This window comes from Chrysoperla carnea, chromosome 5 (assembly GCF_905475395.1).
Source record: "Chrysoperla carnea chromosome 5, inChrCarn1.1, whole genome shotgun sequence".
Lineage (NCBI taxonomy): Eukaryota > Metazoa > Arthropoda > Insecta > Neuroptera > Chrysopidae > Chrysoperla > Chrysoperla carnea.
The window spans coordinates 74,659,161-74,677,527 of record NC_058341.1 but is presented as its reverse complement, the minus strand read 5'-3'; the positions used below and the strand labels follow the sequence as shown (position 1 = coordinate 74,677,527).

Below are 18,367 nucleotides of genomic sequence, written 5' to 3'. Positions count from 1 at the left end.
AAATATCTCATAGGTTAAGTGTATTGTAATTTTGTCCTGGTTATAATTATTAGAAGTCTGAGTTTTATATATTTGCAAGCTATTTTTGAAAATATTTTCAATATCAAAAAAAAAAAATTCCAGTATCAAAAAAAATATTTCCAGTACACAAAAATGTATTAAAAAATTCCATTTGTTGATACATTTTTGTATAAATACAACGAACATAATTTTATGGTTTAAAGTTTGAGAAGACAACAATTTTAAATCCAAAACAAACAATCAAAAATAACCTACAATGAATTTTAAAGTATTTTTGTCCATGTTACTTATTTTAGTTGCATTAGCAACAGTTCAAGTAAGTAAATTATTATTATTTTATTAAATTATTTATAATTTTAAGTTTTTATATCCCCTTAACATCACCAATACATAGTATAAAACAAAATCGCTTTCCACTGCCTGGCCCTATGTCCTTATGTATGCTTAGCTTTCAAAACTACGCAACGGATTTTGATGTGGTTTTTCTAATAGTTAGAGTTATACAAGAGGAAGATTTTTATGTATAATACATGCATAATATATTAGAAAAACACTGATAATTTTAGAGGTTATAAAATTGAAGTTGCCCAGTGAAACGGGTAGTGTAATATAATACATCAAGATATACTGATTTTAGCCTCGATTTTTAAACGCTTATTAATAATATGAAACAAACTTTGTTATAGATGTTCCAAAAATCACCTAATTAGTCCATTTATGTTCTTACGTCTGTCCTTAGGTTTTTACGTAATCCGTAAGAGATCGAACAAAATTTTAAATGTAATACATGTTTCCTATAAAAAATACTTTTATAGAAAACTTTTATTTAAAAAATATTTTTGTAAATATTAAAGTTGCTTTCCCATGAAGACGAAAATTAGGATAATATTTTGGGATTTATTTTGTCCAAAAACAGAAGGTTAAATTTGTTTGTAACTTCAAATAGTAAGTCTTATGAAAGAAAACGAAAGAAGTTTTCTAGAGTAAGTATAAAAAGTACTTCGAAAAATTTTCGAAATAGAACAAATGAAAACCTTAAGCCGCCATAAAATAGATTTTTTTTTTAAATTTTCTTACCTATTAAAAATAATGGAAGCACTGATATTCAATATTGTGTATACAGGCTATTTCAGCAAGTAACTAAGTCAATTGTTTATTTTCACTTTCACTTTGGTTTATTAACCAGTTGGAGTCATTTAGTACAATAAAATTGAATATTTAAAAAGTTTGTAACAATTTCGTACCAAAAAGTGGGTTCAATATTCTAGAATCAGTATTTTCAAATAACAAAAAAACTATGCAACGAATAAAAGTCTTACCTGAAGTAATTGTAGGTACACATGTTCAAAATTGACTTTCTGATTGAAATCTTCTACAGGCAACTTTATATTAAAAAAAATAGTAAAACTTCTTCATTCATTAACGGATAAATAAATGATAAAGCATTTTAAAAGCGAGGGTTGAAAATTTTTATAATGCTTTTCATTATTTATTATAATCTCTGAATAAAAACTGAAAATATTAATTTTCAAAATAACAATACTTGCCGATTTGAAATTTTTTTAAATTTTTAATATGAATACCGTATATCTGTGATCTTATACACTAGCGTTATTTTGATTGTTCTTCTTCTTTTTACAAATTACTAACTTGATAGAAATATTAGTTTAGGGTGACAGTAACATAGTCCATTAAATTACAGACCCTTGGAAATGATGAAACGGAAGTTGCTTTTAGAGGTTAAGACCGTTTTTTTTTTTTTGTGATTTAGGGCGGCAAATGATCTGCTAGTTAAAAGTGTTACAGAAAAGTTCTAGAAAATTAAAAAAATTAAAAAAATTTTATATGGGTCTTTTTTCGGCATAACCTCAAATTTTTCAACATAACCTTAAACTTTGTTTTGGTGGAAGTGTTTATTTTGTATTATTAAATGAGCGCGAATTTTTATAAAACCCAGAAAAATATATTTTTTGAGATTTTTCAAATTTTCCGTTAACATTGGTCATTTTTAAAAGAAAACTTTCGTGATATTTTTTGAGATTTTCATGCTTTGCCTCATGAACCGTTGAAATACCAACATTAAAATGGTCTAGATCTATGTATAAGCTTTATTTTTCATTAAACCTCTTAAAATCCAGAAAAATAAAACGATTTTTCGTTTGAACTTAAAAACGAAAAAAGAGATATCAAGCTGAAATTTTTATAGCGTGCTCAGGATGTAAAAAGTGAGTGTGAGCTCGTAAATGATAACATATTGTAAACCGTTAGATATAGAACAAAAACATCAAAGTAAAAAATGTTCTTATAAATAAAATAAACAACTTTTGTTTTACACTTTCTCATTAACATCACTGTTTCCAGTGATATCAAGTATAAATGTATATATTTTGAATTTATGCATTACATTATGTTTGACCTATATATGTTTGGGCGTTGTTTTTCATTAAAACGTTTAAAATCCGGAAAAAAATGAATTTTCGGAGCACAATTTCTCAATATATCGTATTTGGTCAATTTAAATCATCGCATTCCAATTCGTTATTTTCCTCTAGACGAATTGCTGGCTCTTCAAAAATGTTTTCTAAGTCACTTTCAACTTTAAGTGTTTGTAAATAATTAGGATATATTTCTTCTCATTTTCTCAGTGGACTCAGTATATGCTTTAAACAAACATATGCTTTAAAATATAAACAATGTATGTACACTTGATACAATGCAATACATGTGTCATACTACATAATGTTTTAATCTAATTTGCGCTCTCACGGGCAAACAGTGACTTTCATGAAAAAACGTTTTAAACAAAAGTTGATTATTTTTTATAAGGAACATTTTTAAGTAATAAACTTTTATTCTATAACTTATAAACTCATAAACTTGTATCTCTAGCAGTTTACAAGATGGATATTACGGACCCAAGATCTAATTGACCTATGTTGCTCGTTTGCGAACTCAAACTCACTTTTTGCGCTCTAAGCACGCTATAAAAGTTACAGCTTGATATATCTTTTCGTTTTTGAGTTATCGTATTTACAAATGAACGGTTTTAAAGCTAACATTTCAACGGATAAAATGAGCCTGGGCAGAGTATGAAAAGCGAAAAAAACATCAAGAGAGTGTTTCGGTAAAAATTGGCCTATTTTAATGGAAGATTTGAAAAGCCTGAAAAAATCCTCGGTTATATAATTAATATATTTCATGTTTAATCAAAAAATTAATAAAAAAAAAAGAAAAAAAAAACACTTCCACCAAGTTTCAAGAAAATTGAAATTTTAAAAAATCCCCTAAATTCAATCCCCATTCCACCATTACCAAGGATCTTGAGTTTAATTTATTTTTATATCTGAATACGAATAATATATGAATAATTAATTATTTCTGTATACCATGTATACATGAAATATATCGACGTACATTAAGTTTAGTCCCAAGTTTGTAACTCTTAAAAGTATCGATGCTACCAACAAAATTTTGGTATAGGTTTTCATAAGTAATTAGTCCTTTTTCGGTTGCCTGTTTGTGTTTGTCGTCTGTCTGTTAACAGGATAACTAAAAACGAAAAAAGATATCAAGCTGAAATTCTTATAGCGTGCTCAGGGCATAAAAAGTGAGGTCGAGTTCGTAAATGAGCAGCAAAGGTCAATTGGGTCTTGTGTTCGAATAACCCGTGTTGTAAACCGTTAGAGATAGAACAAAAGTTCAAATGTAAAAAATGTTCCTATGATAAAAACTTTTTCGTAAAAATCTCTGTTTACCCGTTATGCTAAGTAAAATCGTCATTACAGTCGGGGAACCTCTTTTCCGTCCTGTGGAAAACTGTTTAATCTTAGAAGTCCCCCGGCTGTAACGACGAGTTTACATATCGTTTCAATTTCAGATGAAAATATTTTCTTGTTTCAATACTTTTAAGCGCGTGATTTTGTAATCTTCGGAGTTTTAATTTTGAACTTTATTTCATAACTTTTTATTATGCTGAGAATTTCGTGTGAACCTCAGGGGTCGCACCAGACTCTACCCACGGCTTGTTTATTTGCTGTGACCGTGGGCGTGATCCTAAATTCTGCGAAAAATTTAAGATAAATTTGATGGAAAATACTGCATAATATTCTGTGAAGAAAAATGAACTTTTTAATTTTAATTCTTAAGTCTTACTTTTTTTGCTTTCAATATCGTAAAATCAATTAATTTTATTTTTTATAGATTTCTGCATCTACTCCAGCTACTATGGCTACTCCAGCCACGGCGGCAACACCAGCTCTTGCGGCTGCTGAGGGTGCTAGGGGTCGTCTAGCTGCTGCAGCTACTCCGGCTACTGCAGCTACTCCGGCTACTGCGGCTACTCCAGCTTCTGCAAAACAGGTAAATGTTATGCTCTGTTTTCTATTATAATTATTATTGTTTTTTATTTTACCATAAGATACAAAAATAAGACTATTAGTATGGTAATATAAAAAATATTAAAAAAATTAAGTCAAAATGTAAAGACAATTCATTATAATGTGCTTTTTAATATTGGCATACTTTCTATGTTTTTAAGGTCTTCAGGAAGAACATTTTACAATTCACTCCCAATCATTTCCGGAGAGTTTTTGTATTTTTGCAACCTGCAGTTTGCAATATGCAAACTGCAAGTCCTAAGGACCTGCAGTTTGGTCCTTTGGGTCCTAAAGACCTATATTTAAAACCACAACAGATGGAACAAAAATTTAAAAAAAAATCCTTTTTGAAAAACAACTTTTGTTTTAAACATTTTTCGTAAATATCTTTGTTTTTCCATGCCGGTCCAAATTAAGTCAAAGAATTTTTATTTTCTCAAAAACTACAGAAGATAGAGTTGAAAATTTTTCGAAAGCTACCAATAGTTGGTGGCTAGATAAATTTTCGTGGCGTAAAAAATTTTTTTATACCATGTTATTATACCAATATTGATGCCACGAACAAAAATATTTTAGTATTGATTGTTCATAGAATCAACTTATTAGTCCATTTCCGGTTGTCCGTCCGTATGTCCGTCTGTCTGTCTGTAAGTACGATAACTCAAAAATAAGATATCAAGCTGCAGTTCTGAATTATAGCGGCTTAGAACGTAAAAAGTGAAAAAAGTTTAAATATAAAAAGTGTTCCTTATAAAAAAATAAACAACTTTTGTTTGAAATATTTTCTTGTTAACATTACTGTTTAGCCACAAGGGCGTAAATTACGTGCAAATTTTGCAGTATGTATTAATATGGGAATATTAGTTATGTGTGTGTGGCTATTTAAGAGTTGATGTCTTTCTTTACTAACATGACATCAAAAAACAAACGATTGCGTCATCAACACTGTCTATACATGATATTTCAACAGTTATCTCAGTCAATTGTTTGTTTGCACTTTTTTTAAACTTTATTTATGAAAATAATTAAAGTACTGATATTCATCACCGTCTGTATCATATAGAGACACTAACTGTATATCCGTAATATGTTGTTAGAAAATTGAAAATACAGGCTGTAAAATCGCTGTCTTTTACACCCTTGTATCTCAGGGCCCAATGTAAACAAGAGTATGAATATGAGCAACGTCACGTTAATGAAAATATGCGGGTAAATATTTTCACGAAATTAAAATTTTCAAATACTTACTTTTTTGGGTTATCTAATATCTCTTGGGTTACGCAATATCTCCAGTGCTACCTATACTTCCATCCAATTAGTGTACCAAAATTTGATTGTAACGCCAATAATTGTTTTAAATTACTCATTTTCAGATGGGGGTAAAGGCGAGTTAGACTACAAACCGTTGTATAACAAGGAACTAAAGGTAACTAAAGAAGTGGAGGATATCAAAGAAATGGATTAGGAGATTGGCAACCAAGGTGGTTACATCGATTGATATCGAAATTATATAATTTTATTAATTATTTTGAGAGTTTTATTTTTATTTTTGTTTAATTGTACTTGATAGACATTTTTTTAGTATTATAAAAATTATGTCAACATTGTTAGCAATGAGAAAAAATTAAACAATTTTGAAAATATTTTTTAATTTGTTTTTTTACTGTCCATACCTTATCTTACTCATTTCTTTATGAAATTCCATGATTTTCAATTAATTTTCAAGCTAATTATCACGAAAAAATAGATTCACGGGCTAAAAATGTACCACCAAAAAAACAGGCCAGATAAATAATAATTTTACAAAAAAATATCATAAATTTAAATCGTTTAAAAAATAATAAGTGTATTTAAGAAAACATATTTCGAATGTAGGTAAGAGTTTTATAGATGTTCTCCTAATACTGAAGGCTTCATTAAGAATTAAATCAACAACTGTTAAGGATATTTCAAATTAAATTATTTTTAAATCATTTCATAATATTTAAGCAAAACTTTTAATTTTTTCCCAAGCTTCTACGAAATTTGTTGTTGTTTGTTTATTATAACCACGGGTACAGAGGAAGGTTTGTTATTACCCGACTGAGCAACGCAAAGGAGTGGTAATGTGTTTATCATCTATATATGTGTGTTCCTATATAGCTCACTAGAGTCCAAACGTGTGGGCCGATTTTGATAATTCAGACGTCAATCGATTTTTTTAAACCTTGGAAGTGCTACTGAAGATATGGTAATAATGAAAATTCAATATGGCGACCACCAGATGCCATATTATGAAAGTGTGTGTTCCTATGTGGCACACTGTAGACCAAACTCGTAGTCCGATTTCGATGATTTTGACGTCAATCGATTTGTTTTAACTTTTTGAGTGCTAGTGAAGATATGACAGTCAAGAAAATTCAATATGGCGACCATCAGACGCCATATTGTGTAAAGAATGTATGTGTGTTCCTATGTGGCGTAAAAGAGACAACACGCGTGGTCCGATTTTGATAATTATGACGTCAATCGATTTGTTTTAACTTTGCGAGTGCTATTGAAGATATGGCAGTAATGAAAATTCAATATGGCTACCATAAGACGCTATATTGTGAAAAAAAATTCATTTATGTTCCCACGTGGCACACTAGAGGCCAAACGCGTGTGTCGATTTTGATGATTCAGACGTCAATCGGTTTTTCTTAACCTTGGAAGTGCAACTGAAAATATGGTAATAATGAAAATTCAATATGGCGATCACCAGATGCGATAAAGTGAAAAGACTATACATGTGTTCCTATGTGGCACACCAGAGACCAAACGCGTAGTCCGATTTTGACGTCAATCGATTTATTTGAACTTCGTAAGTGCTACTGAAGATATGGAAGTAATGTAAATTCAATATGACGCCCACCAGAATCCATATTGTGAAAAAGATGAAAGAAACTTATTAATAACCTACTTAATAAACGATAAGCTACCTAATTATGAAGTTTGGTTCACTTTTTATTCAGTCGGGTTTTTGATTTTTTAAATTTATTTTTTTTAAGTCTAAATGTGGATAATAACTGGGCATTATGAACAAGAGTATACAGGTCCCCATAAAAATGGATACCCCAATGAAAACAATCCGCTACGAAGATTTTAATTTTTTTTTTACTTTCTTTTTTACTTTATTATATTATAAATATAATAAAGTATTGTGATCGAAAAAAAAATCGACATCGGTGTTTCAACGGAAATACACGTTTTAAGGGTCCATGATTCCAAAAATGTGGTTTTTAAAAAATGTTGCGTTCGTCGGTATGTCGGTCTGTCGGTATGTCGGCATGTCTGTTACCAAGCTGGAGCCTTCAATTTTCAACCAATTTTTCTCAAACTCGGTACATAGGTTCAGTTTGGTCATAATTCCAGATGATTTTTTCATTTTTTCCTTTGGGCCAAAAGAGGATTTTTGGGATTTCACATAAACGGCTCTAGCCATTTCGATTAAACTGGGCGCAAGGCTAGACCTTAAGGTGTTCTTAGGATTGGTATAAGCCACATATCCGGGAAAATTCAAGAAGGCCCACATCCTTGGGAAAAATATTTTTTTTTGGGGTTTTCTCAAAAATGGCTTAAATGATTTCGATTAAACAAGGCACAAGGCTAGACCTAAAGATGTTCCTAGGATTGGTGTAAGCCACATATCCGGGGAAATTCGACAAGACCCACACTATTAGGAAAAACTTTTTTTTGGGTTTTCTCAAAAATGGCTCTATCCATTTCGATTAAACTTGACACAAGGCTAGACCTTAAGGTATTCTTAGGATTGGTATAGGCTACATATCCAGGAAAATTCGAGAAGCCACGCCATAGGGAAAACATTTCAAAATACAGGAAAATGGGATTTTCTAGGGAGAAGCTGAGGGGACAGCTGTGAAACTTCGTATCAGGGTTTATATCAACAAGGTCCTAGGTTTGATATAACTAAACTCAGGGACCCCTTCCCCTGGAGCCCTGAAGCTGGAGGGAATGAAATCGTCAAATGTGGTCAAATCAACTCTACCCAAAATTGATAAAATATTATTTAAAATGTCTTTTTAAGTAATTTTTGTAACTTGATAATCTTTGCTTAGCCTCACCCTTACCAAACTACATCTTTCTAAATATTATATTAAATCCAAAAAATACCTAAGTCTGTTCCTCATTACCATATGATTCCAAATATACCGCTATGCTATATTGTTCACATAATCAAATAAATCAAATAAAGAAATAAATAAAACTTAACTAAGCCAAATTAGTGAAGTTAAGAAACTGAAGCTTTTCCTTGTTTTTAAATAATTCTTACAATTGGCTGCTTTCAATAAAAATATTACAAGAAATAATAAAGTCTTGTCCGATGTCTCGGACCGTTTTTTTATGAATTTTTAAATGTTTTTTCTTTATTATATTATAAATATAATAAAATAAAATAAAAAAATCCGGGTTTCAACGGAAATACACGTTTTGAGGATCCCTGATTCCAAAAAAGTGGTTTTAAAAAATGTTGCGTCCTTCGGTATGTCGGTATGTCTGTTACTAAGCTGTAGCCTTCAATTTTCAACCGATTTTTCTCAAACTCGGTACATAGGTTCCGTTTGGTCATAATTCCAGACGATTTTTTCATTTTTTCCCTAGGCCTTTTTTAAGGGTACTTCCCTCTAGGCCAAAACAGGATTTTTGGGGTTTTCTCCAAAATGGCTCAATCGATTTCGATTATACTAGGCACAAGGCTAGACCTTAAGGTGTTCCTAGAATTGGTATAAGCCGCATATCTGGAAAAATTCGAGAAGGCCCACACTCTTGGGAAAAACTTTTTTTTGGGTTTTCTCAAAAATGGCTCTAACAATTTCGATTAAACTTGACACAAGGCTAGACCTTAAGGTGTTCCTAGAATTTTTATAAGCCACATATCCGGGAAAATTCGAGAAGGCTCACATTTTTGGGAAAACTTTTTTTTGGGTTTTCTCAAAGATGGCTCTAACGATTTCGATTAAACTGCGCACAAGGGTAGACCTTAAGGTGTTTCTAGGATTGGTATAACCCACATATCCGGGAAAATTCGGGAAGGCCCACACTTACAATTGGCTGCTTTTAATCAAAATATTACAAGAATAATATATCAATTTTATAATATAATAAAGTCTTGTCCGATGTTTCGGACCGTTTATTCTTACTTCTTCTAGTGTCAAAATACTATACCAGAACTTATTATTTTTATTGACCAAGTAAATATGTGATAATAAATAATAAAAAAAAAAAAATATCAAAACCTATCACTTAGAAATGAAATACATGATTATAACACCCGTCATAATAATGATTTGCATATTGCAAACTATAGATTGCAAAAGTTCAAAAACTCTCCGGAAATTATTGGAAGTGAATTGTACAATAATCTTCCCGGAGAGTTAAAAAACATAGAGAGCATGCCAAAATTTAAACGTGAGCTGAAGAAGCATATTGTAACGTCGTGCCCATATAGTTTAATTTAATTTATTTAATTTTCATGTTGACTATACCTATGTACGTTTGTATCTTATGGTGAAAATAAATAATAATAATAATAATAATAACACAGGTCTGCGAATAAAAAACTGCATAGAAATTTTTTACATTTTCTTATAGATTTTGACCTCCCAAAAACAGGAAAACTATTCAAAACATTCTATCATATAGGTTTTCATTGATATTAGTAACAACATAAACTAGTCTTATAGTAGTATTATATAGTATTTTATAGTAATATTATATAAAACTAGTCTTAAAGTAGTATTACTGCACAGTAAAAATAAATTAGCTTCGCTTCCAATGAGTTATTCTGTGAATATGGAAGAAAACTAACTATAACAATTTGGCCATTGCCCTGGAAATAATCAAATATCAGGACCATCAATGGATGGTTTGTGGGGACTTCGTTTGTTGGAAAATACTCACGATGCTTTTGGGTCAGCAAGCAGACTATACTAAATACTCTTGCTTCTTATGCTTATGGAATAGTAGAGCCAGAAAACAGCACTGGACTAAAAGTGATTGGCCACCCGGAGAAACTTTAAAACCTGGGGAGAAAAATGTTATCAATACTACTTTGGTGCCGCCAGAAAAAGTTTTGTTGCCACCTCTCCATATCAAATTGGGGTTGACGAAACAATTTGTAAAATCACTGCAAAAGGGTGGAGTCTGTTTTAAATATCTACGTACAAAATTCCCGAAGCTATCAGAAGCAAAGTTGAAAGAGGGAGTTTTCACTGGCCCCGACATAAGAAGGCTTTTAACTGACACCCTCTTTGTGGAAAGTATGATTGAGAAGGAAAAAGAAGCTTGGGTATCGTACAAAACCATTGTTCAACTAGCAGCATACGAAGCTCAATTGCAGCCTTGAGCTTCGTATGCTGCTAGTTGAACAATGGTTTTGTACGATACCCAAGCTTTTTTTTCCTTCTCAATCATGATAAGCCTGAATGTCCATTTTTACACTCCCACATAGAATATTTTCTGAAAACCTGGGAGCATACAGTGAAGAACAGAGGGAGCGGTTTCACCAGGATATCCGCGATATCGAGAGACGGTACCAAGGAAAATGGGATGTCACTATGATTGCAGGCTACTGTATAATTTTGAATAAACGAGTGCTTTTACCAGTTTTTTGTGTTTAAATTTGCAAAAAAAACCTTACGTGATAGAAAAAAAAGGCCATCACTTCTGAAATCAGCGCATTCTAAAACATACAATTTAGTAAAAATATCTCATGCAGCTGACAAAAAAATTTTTTTTGCAGACCTGTGTAATCTAATTACAGCGATGTAAAAATCTTGAGTGAACGAATCCAACTTGTAGCACTAGCGGGAAAATATAAGCAATCCAAATCAGTAATATCCAAAATTCACATGTAACGCTAATATGTATATTTAATACCAGACAGTTTAGCGGAGAAAATATAAATTTCATTATTTTTTATTGAATAAAGAACTTGACAGCCAAGAAAATATTGATGACTGTTGGGATAAATCAAAAATTCGATATTTGAACGAATTTATATAATAATAATAATAATAATTTTTTCTGTATTTTGCAATTAAGCTTTACAGGGGTAGCTACAGATGTCTTTTACAAATTTGCTTAGCACTAATCTTATAATTAAATTATTAGTATTATCCTTATTACTAAGTAGTTTTATTTATTTTACACATTAATTAAATTATCTAAATTTTATACAGACTTTTAGTTTAAGAAAATAATTGAACAGTTCTATTTGTTAATTGGTAAAAAAAAATTGTTTAAATTTCTAAATTTGTACATCATTTATTTTATTTATTTCTTTTTTCTTTTTTGGTTATCCGAACTGGATAAAGCTTCTCATTTTTAATGCGTTGCAGACATAATAATATATGTCATTTAGTTTGTTAGTTGTAGGGATCGTCAGAAGGTTAATTATTTGGTTTTCTAAATTGAGGTTTGAGACTAAGTATTTTTCTAAATAGTGTTTTCTTAAGGAATTATAGATCGGGCAAGTTAAGATCAAATGAGTAATGGTTTCTGGCTGCTCTCTGTTACAAATGTCACATATTTGGTGTTGAAGCCTTTTATGTGTGAGACTATTGGCGGTGATTTTTATTTTTAAAATGCCTGCCATTCTCAATTGGCTAATTAGTCTTATCTTTGCAAAGTTTATATTGTAATTTAGGTATGGCTCTACTGAATCATTAGTTATCATGTTTTGGTATAAGGTGCTAAACCTGGACTCTAAAATTCTTTGTTTATCTCTAGTGAGCCACAAGTTTTTGTAATCCCTCAGAATTATTTCTTGTGTTTGTTTCTTGTGTTATTATTTCGCTATTTTACTCTTCTTTGAACGAATATAAGATCAAAAATAATAGATTGAACTTCATTGAACTTCAAAAACAACACGTTGATGCTTTACACGTAATAATGAAATTATCAAATGAAAAATGAACTCTTTCCGATTGTATGCTCCTGTTAAGGTATTTAGTTTTAAGGCCATAACTTTCTGCTCAATAAAATTCTTAATAATTGTGTTAAAATAACGGTAAAAAACCTGTTTGTTTATAACCAAGATGATAAGTGCGATATATACTATAGGCCTCTTCCTTGTTGTCATTATTGTCTTTATCGTTAAATAACTCGAAAAATAATTACTAAAAGGTTTACAGGGAAAAAATTTAGCTCTTTTTCCGCAGAATATTTTACCTTACAAACTTCTTTTGTAATTTTATTAAAAAAGTTATTTAACAAAATCTTTTTTTTCGAAAAATTTTTTCACATTTAATTTGCAACATTTCAAAAAATATGAATCCGAATCTGCTAGAACTTTTTAAGCATGTTTTCAGCACCTAAATAAAGTAAATTGGAAAGTGGCAAGCATTAAGTTTAGTTCTCCTAGTAAATTCATCAGTGCACAAAATATAAATAAACGGTCGTAAACATCGGACAAGACTTTATTATATTATAAAATTGATATATTATTGTAAGAATTATTTAAAAACAAGGAAAAGCTTTAGTTTCGTAACTTCACTAATTTGGCTTAATTAAGTTTTTTTCTCCAGCTCCTGGGCTCCAGGGGAAAGGGTCCCAGAGGGTAGTTATATCAAACCTAGGACCTTGTTGATATAACTTTCACTCCCTAGAAAATCCCATTTTCCTGTATTTTGAAATGTTTTCCCTAGGGTGTGGCCTTCTAGAATTTTCCCGGATATGTTACTTATACCAATCCTAGGAACACCTTTTGGTTTAGCCTTGTGCCAAGTTAAATTGAAATCGTTGGAACCATTTTTGAGAAAAGCCCAAAAAAAAAGGTTTTCCCAAGGGTGTGGGCCTTATCGAATTTTCCTGATATGTTGCCTATACCTATCCTAGAAACACCTTAAGGTCTAGCCTTGTGCCCAGTTTAATCGAAATTGTTAGTGCCGTCTTTGAGAAAACCCAAAAAAATTTTACCCAAGAGTGTGGGCCTTCTCGAATTTTCCCGGATATGTGGCTTATAACAATCCTAGGAACACCTTAAGGTCTAGCCTTGTGCCTAGTTTAATCGAAATCGTTAGAGCCGTCTTTGAGAAAAAACCCAAAAAAAAGTTTTTCCCAAGAGTGTGGGCCTTCTTGAATTTTCCTGGATATGTGGCTTATACCAATCCTAGGAACACCTTAAGGTCTAGCATTGTGCCTAGTTTAATCGAAATCATTAGAGCCATTTGTGCGAAAACCCAAAAAAAAGAGTTTTTCCCAAGGATGTAGGCCTTCTTGAATTTTCCCGGATATGTGGCTTATACCAATCCTAGGAACACCTTAAGGTCTAGCCTTGTGCCCAGTTTAATCGAAATGGTTAGAGCCGTTTTTGAGAAAACCCCAAAAATCCTGTTTTGGCCTAGAGGGAAGTACCCTTAAAAAAGGCCTAAGGAAAAATGAAAAAATCGTCTGGAATTATGACCAAACTGAACCTATGTACCGATGGACATACCGACAGACCGACATACCGACGGACGCAACATTTTTTAAAAACCACTTTCCGTTGAATACCCGATATCGATTTTTTTTTCGATCACAATACTTTATTATATTTATAATATAATAAAGTAAGAAATGGTACGAGAAATTTACTTTTCATTATAACTCTTTATAAAGTTTTTGTAGTACTACTTTTTGTTTTTGTTTACTTTTAATCATGCATACGATATTTATTTACATCATGGTCTCTTCGCTTATAATTGATATATAATTTAAAAAATAATAATTCTTAAAAATAGTAAAATTGTCATTAGAACTTTTTCCGTTATCAGTGGCGGCATCAACACTTATAGTGGAATATTGGCTACGGGCTACTTCTGTATAACTAAACTTATGTCTGATGTATTTGCGAGGTGGATCAAGAGAATTGGAGTCTCCTTGTTTTTTGTGCAAGAGTTTTTTAATATATTTCACAACCCCTATAATTTGTTGAGTGACTTCGCACCACAGTTCACAGAAACAGTCCAAATAATTCGGTTGGCACATCACGAGTTTTATTACACGCACTAGTGGGCTGGTTTCGGTACACTTAACACACCGATACGTGCAAAAAATATTCTGAGTGTGTCCGAATCTTTGGCACTTTAAATTGAAGAAGTTCTCTTTTTTTGTTTAGATACTCAAACTTGACTTGTTTACTTGTTTTCATTCGGCTTTAAATCGATGAAAAACATTAGTAGAGGTGCTTTGGTTGGCATGTTTAATATTTGCCACGTTTTCAAAAACATAACCCAAATCCGCAAATTCGGTTATTATACCCTCCTTAGTTGTGGTACGTGTCGAGAGGGATTATCTTGATTTGGTTGTTCAAAACCTTGCAAGTATACTTCTTTATAAAGCCAGCTGATGTCAAGTCCTTTTCAAGAGAAAATACTGCACACGAAAATTGGTTGTAGGTACTTGATCTATTTTCTTGTTTACGGGTGTCGGAGCTTTTTTCCTGGCGGTTAAGAAAGATTTTTCAGAGCTTAGACTCGACAATGGTTAAGTCATTACCTTGTCATTGGATGGTTACTTTTTCCTGAATTTATTTCCGCAAATATGATTTTCTAGTATATTAGAACTAGGATTTTCTTTTTTTGGCGTTGTTTGAGCCATTTCTAGACTTTTTGGCAGAAATGATTGGGAAGATGCACTTGGTCTACAGATAACATTATGTTTCTCAATCTCAAAATTTTCAGTTTGACTCGTATAATTGTTTATATTGTCTTTCAGTTTCGTGACAGTTTCTTTAGCAATTAATTGTTATTTATTTTCAATAATTTAAATTTGACATTTATTATACCATTTATATGTAAACAGTTGAAAATTTGTCATATTTTAACTATGTTGCCAACAGGCAATTATTTGGACTACCGATGGGGAAAGGTCTGTTAACCTTAGAGGAATTTTCTGAAAAAAGCTTACCGCAAGAAAATTAAATAAATCGCAAATTTACCTTTACTCATTAAGAAATATGTAGATTATTATTTAATAATTATAGAAAAGAATGATTTTGAAGTTTTTAATAATTATCACAAAAGAATTAATTTCACCGTTAAAAATTTAGAAAACAATCGAATCACATTAGAACATATGGAAATAACTCTCAATAATAACGTTATCACTATGAATTGGATTAAAAGAAATAAGTAGAAATCTACTACTAAACTCTTTTTCCAATCACCTTAATAATCGATACGGCTAAAAGTCTTATTAAAAGAGCATTAAACTTTTTGAAAAAAAATTAAAAATAATGTCATCAACATTTTACGAGAAAATATTTACCAAAAAAATCTTATTGATTATGGTACACAATAATAAATAAATCTAGAAAAAACACACAAGGAAACGCAGGGTTAAATAAAAACATAAAATATGATGATAACAAAAATAAAAACATTCGTAGCGCTGGAGCTGCGTAGACTAAGCGAATTCCCTCATAGATTGAAACTGATTTTTGCTTGAAACTGATAAAAAAATACAAATATATTTTTTATTTTGAACAAATTCAAAAGGTTGTACTTTGCGCAAACCTGCTTTCGAAAATATTAACATTCTGCTATTCACTCTTGACATCGAATATACAGGATGTTCACAAATTGAAGGGTGTCGTTTACAAATGTAGACCATTTAGAACAGGTAATAAGGAAAACGGTTCAAGGAATCACTCCTGAGATATGCAGGAGTGTATTTAAAGAATTTTGTTAAAGAACAATTGCATGTATTGGGCGCGAAGGTGGATATCTTGCGGCAAAAATGAACTGAAAATAACTATTTTTACTTACGTCAACAATTATAATTGTATCGTAATGTATGAAAAATAAATAGTCTGTATTAATTATTTTGTTACAAATGTTTCAAATTAGTAATTAAACATTTAAATTACGATGACTGGTTAATTTGGATATCAGATAACGTGTTTTATAAGTAGGATTTTCAAAATTTAATTTCAAATTGAAATGGTCAAAACATTCACATCGTTAAAAATTCATTCCTAAACAGTTACCCTCAGTTCGTTTTTGCCTCAACGTATCCACCTTCGTGTAATGTTCTTTCACAATTGTTTTTTCAAATAAACTCCTACATCTACCACCATCTCGGTAGTGGTTTCCTGAATCATTTTCCTTATTATATGTTCTATATGGTCTACAGACAGGGATTTTTGAAATAATAATAAAATTTTCCTAAACCTTAAAATAAAATATTTTCTCATATGTAGCCAACTTAAGGAGACATCCTGTATATATATGAAGAAATTTTTTCATAATCAGTACAAAATTACATTTCCTTTGGAAATTCGCTAACTCCATTTCCTTTGGAAATTCGCTAATAACATAGACGCAAAGATACCAATTACTCAAAAATTTATTGTGCATTTTTTTAATAGATCGAAAAATAATATTAACACAGATAGCACAGTACTATCTATAGCCAAGGGCGCATTGCACATTGTGAAATTTTCCATTTTATATCAACAATATTTTGAGTATAATATTCAGACATCATACAAGTTTTTATACTGATAACTAATTAACTTTACTATCGGGGTTTCCCTGCTAATTTGGGACTAGGGACTTCTAATTTGGGATTAGACAAATTTAACTCGTTTGCTCTCAACAATACCAGTCTTATAAACTTAGGTGCACAATATAATCTTGTGCACCTATCGCAAACGAGTTAAATTTTTCTAATCCCAAATTGTGTAAATATGTTTTTACTGAGGGTTGTATTCAACTTGCAATTGAATAGAATACAATTCTTGGTGTTGATATTTCATTAATGGCAGCAGAATCTGGTTCTATACGAGAGCGCTGAGCCCAAAACTCTCACTAGCAATATAAGGTGTCAATACTGGGACAGTCCTTTTTAATTTCTGAAGTCCTTTTTAGATTCTGAAATCTGGGATCTCCCATATTCAGACGTGCTTGAGAGTAGTCAGGTTTCTTTAAATTCTTGTTCCTTTTAGATAAATCTACACCCTGTTACGTTATTCGATCTCAATTCAAATTAACCATAGTCCTTATCAGAGTGTTTAAACGCGCGTTTAACTGGCTTGGCAAAAATCTGCTTATGCATTCAACAAAAATCTGCTACAATTGCTTGTTATGGGATACTATAGTTAATTATCCGCTATCGTTAATCGGATTTCGATCAAATTTCCTTAACAGATACAGCTTACAGCCTTCAACGCCCCAAAGAAAGCTCCAATTGTCCAGAATAAGTTCCTAGAGACCATGTATAGCAGCTGATGAACTTAGTCCCAACTTAATTTTAGTTCATCTTTGACTTTGAAACAATCAGTTTTCTCGCGCTTTTTTTCAATTAATTTTGTAAATAGTTATTACACTACCACTTGTTTAACACCAAGGACAATGATGAAAGGAAAATTTGTAAATATTTGTTATTTATACAAATAGGTACTCTTTACAGATTTTCAACTGTCCTGTTTTATTACTTCTGTTTGTTCGAGCTCACAGTGTGAAATAAGTGCAAAGTATTGGTAGGGAGCACAGTAGATTAGGTAGTGAGGAAAGCTAAATCGACCGCAGCGCTGTTATAAAATTTGGAAATGGTAAAGTAAATGTCAAATTTAAAGTTAAAATTGTTGCATTAGAAATTCTGAAAATAAAGAAATTGCACAAATAAGATTTTTTAAATGTATAATCCATAGACTTATATTTCCATCCATACAATTATAGTAATAAAGCAGTATTAAAAAAGATTCTATCGTTACTATGGTAACTCTGTGAAATAAAACATGCACGGAGCGAATAACATAATAATAACAACCATCCGAAAAATTGGCTTATTCATTAATATTTAAATAAATGTAACTGGTTATTTTATAGACCATTTATGGGTATTTTGAAATAAGACAAGATTTTTTTTAAGTAGGCTCTCAAAAGTTGAATGACTATGTAATTATATTAACTATCAAGCAAATAGCCCAAAATCGAAAAATACGA

The 18,367-nt window shown here is 31.2% G+C and overlaps 1 protein-coding gene across 1 annotated transcript; it reads left to right on the top strand.

Moving 5' to 3' along the window:
* Nucleotides 1–229: 229 nt before the first annotated feature.
* On the top strand, nt 230–5,912 carry LOC123299614 (ice-structuring glycoprotein-like). Its single transcript, XM_044881878.1, has 3 exons — nt 230–337; nt 4,222–4,380; nt 5,771–5,912. Exons 1-3 carry the CDS (start codon nt 278–280, stop codon nt 5,789–5,791), a joined length of 240 nt encoding a protein of 79 aa, XP_044737813.1. The 5' UTR covers nt 230–277; the 3' UTR covers nt 5,792–5,912.
* Nucleotides 5,913–18,367: the final 12,455 nt, after the last annotated feature.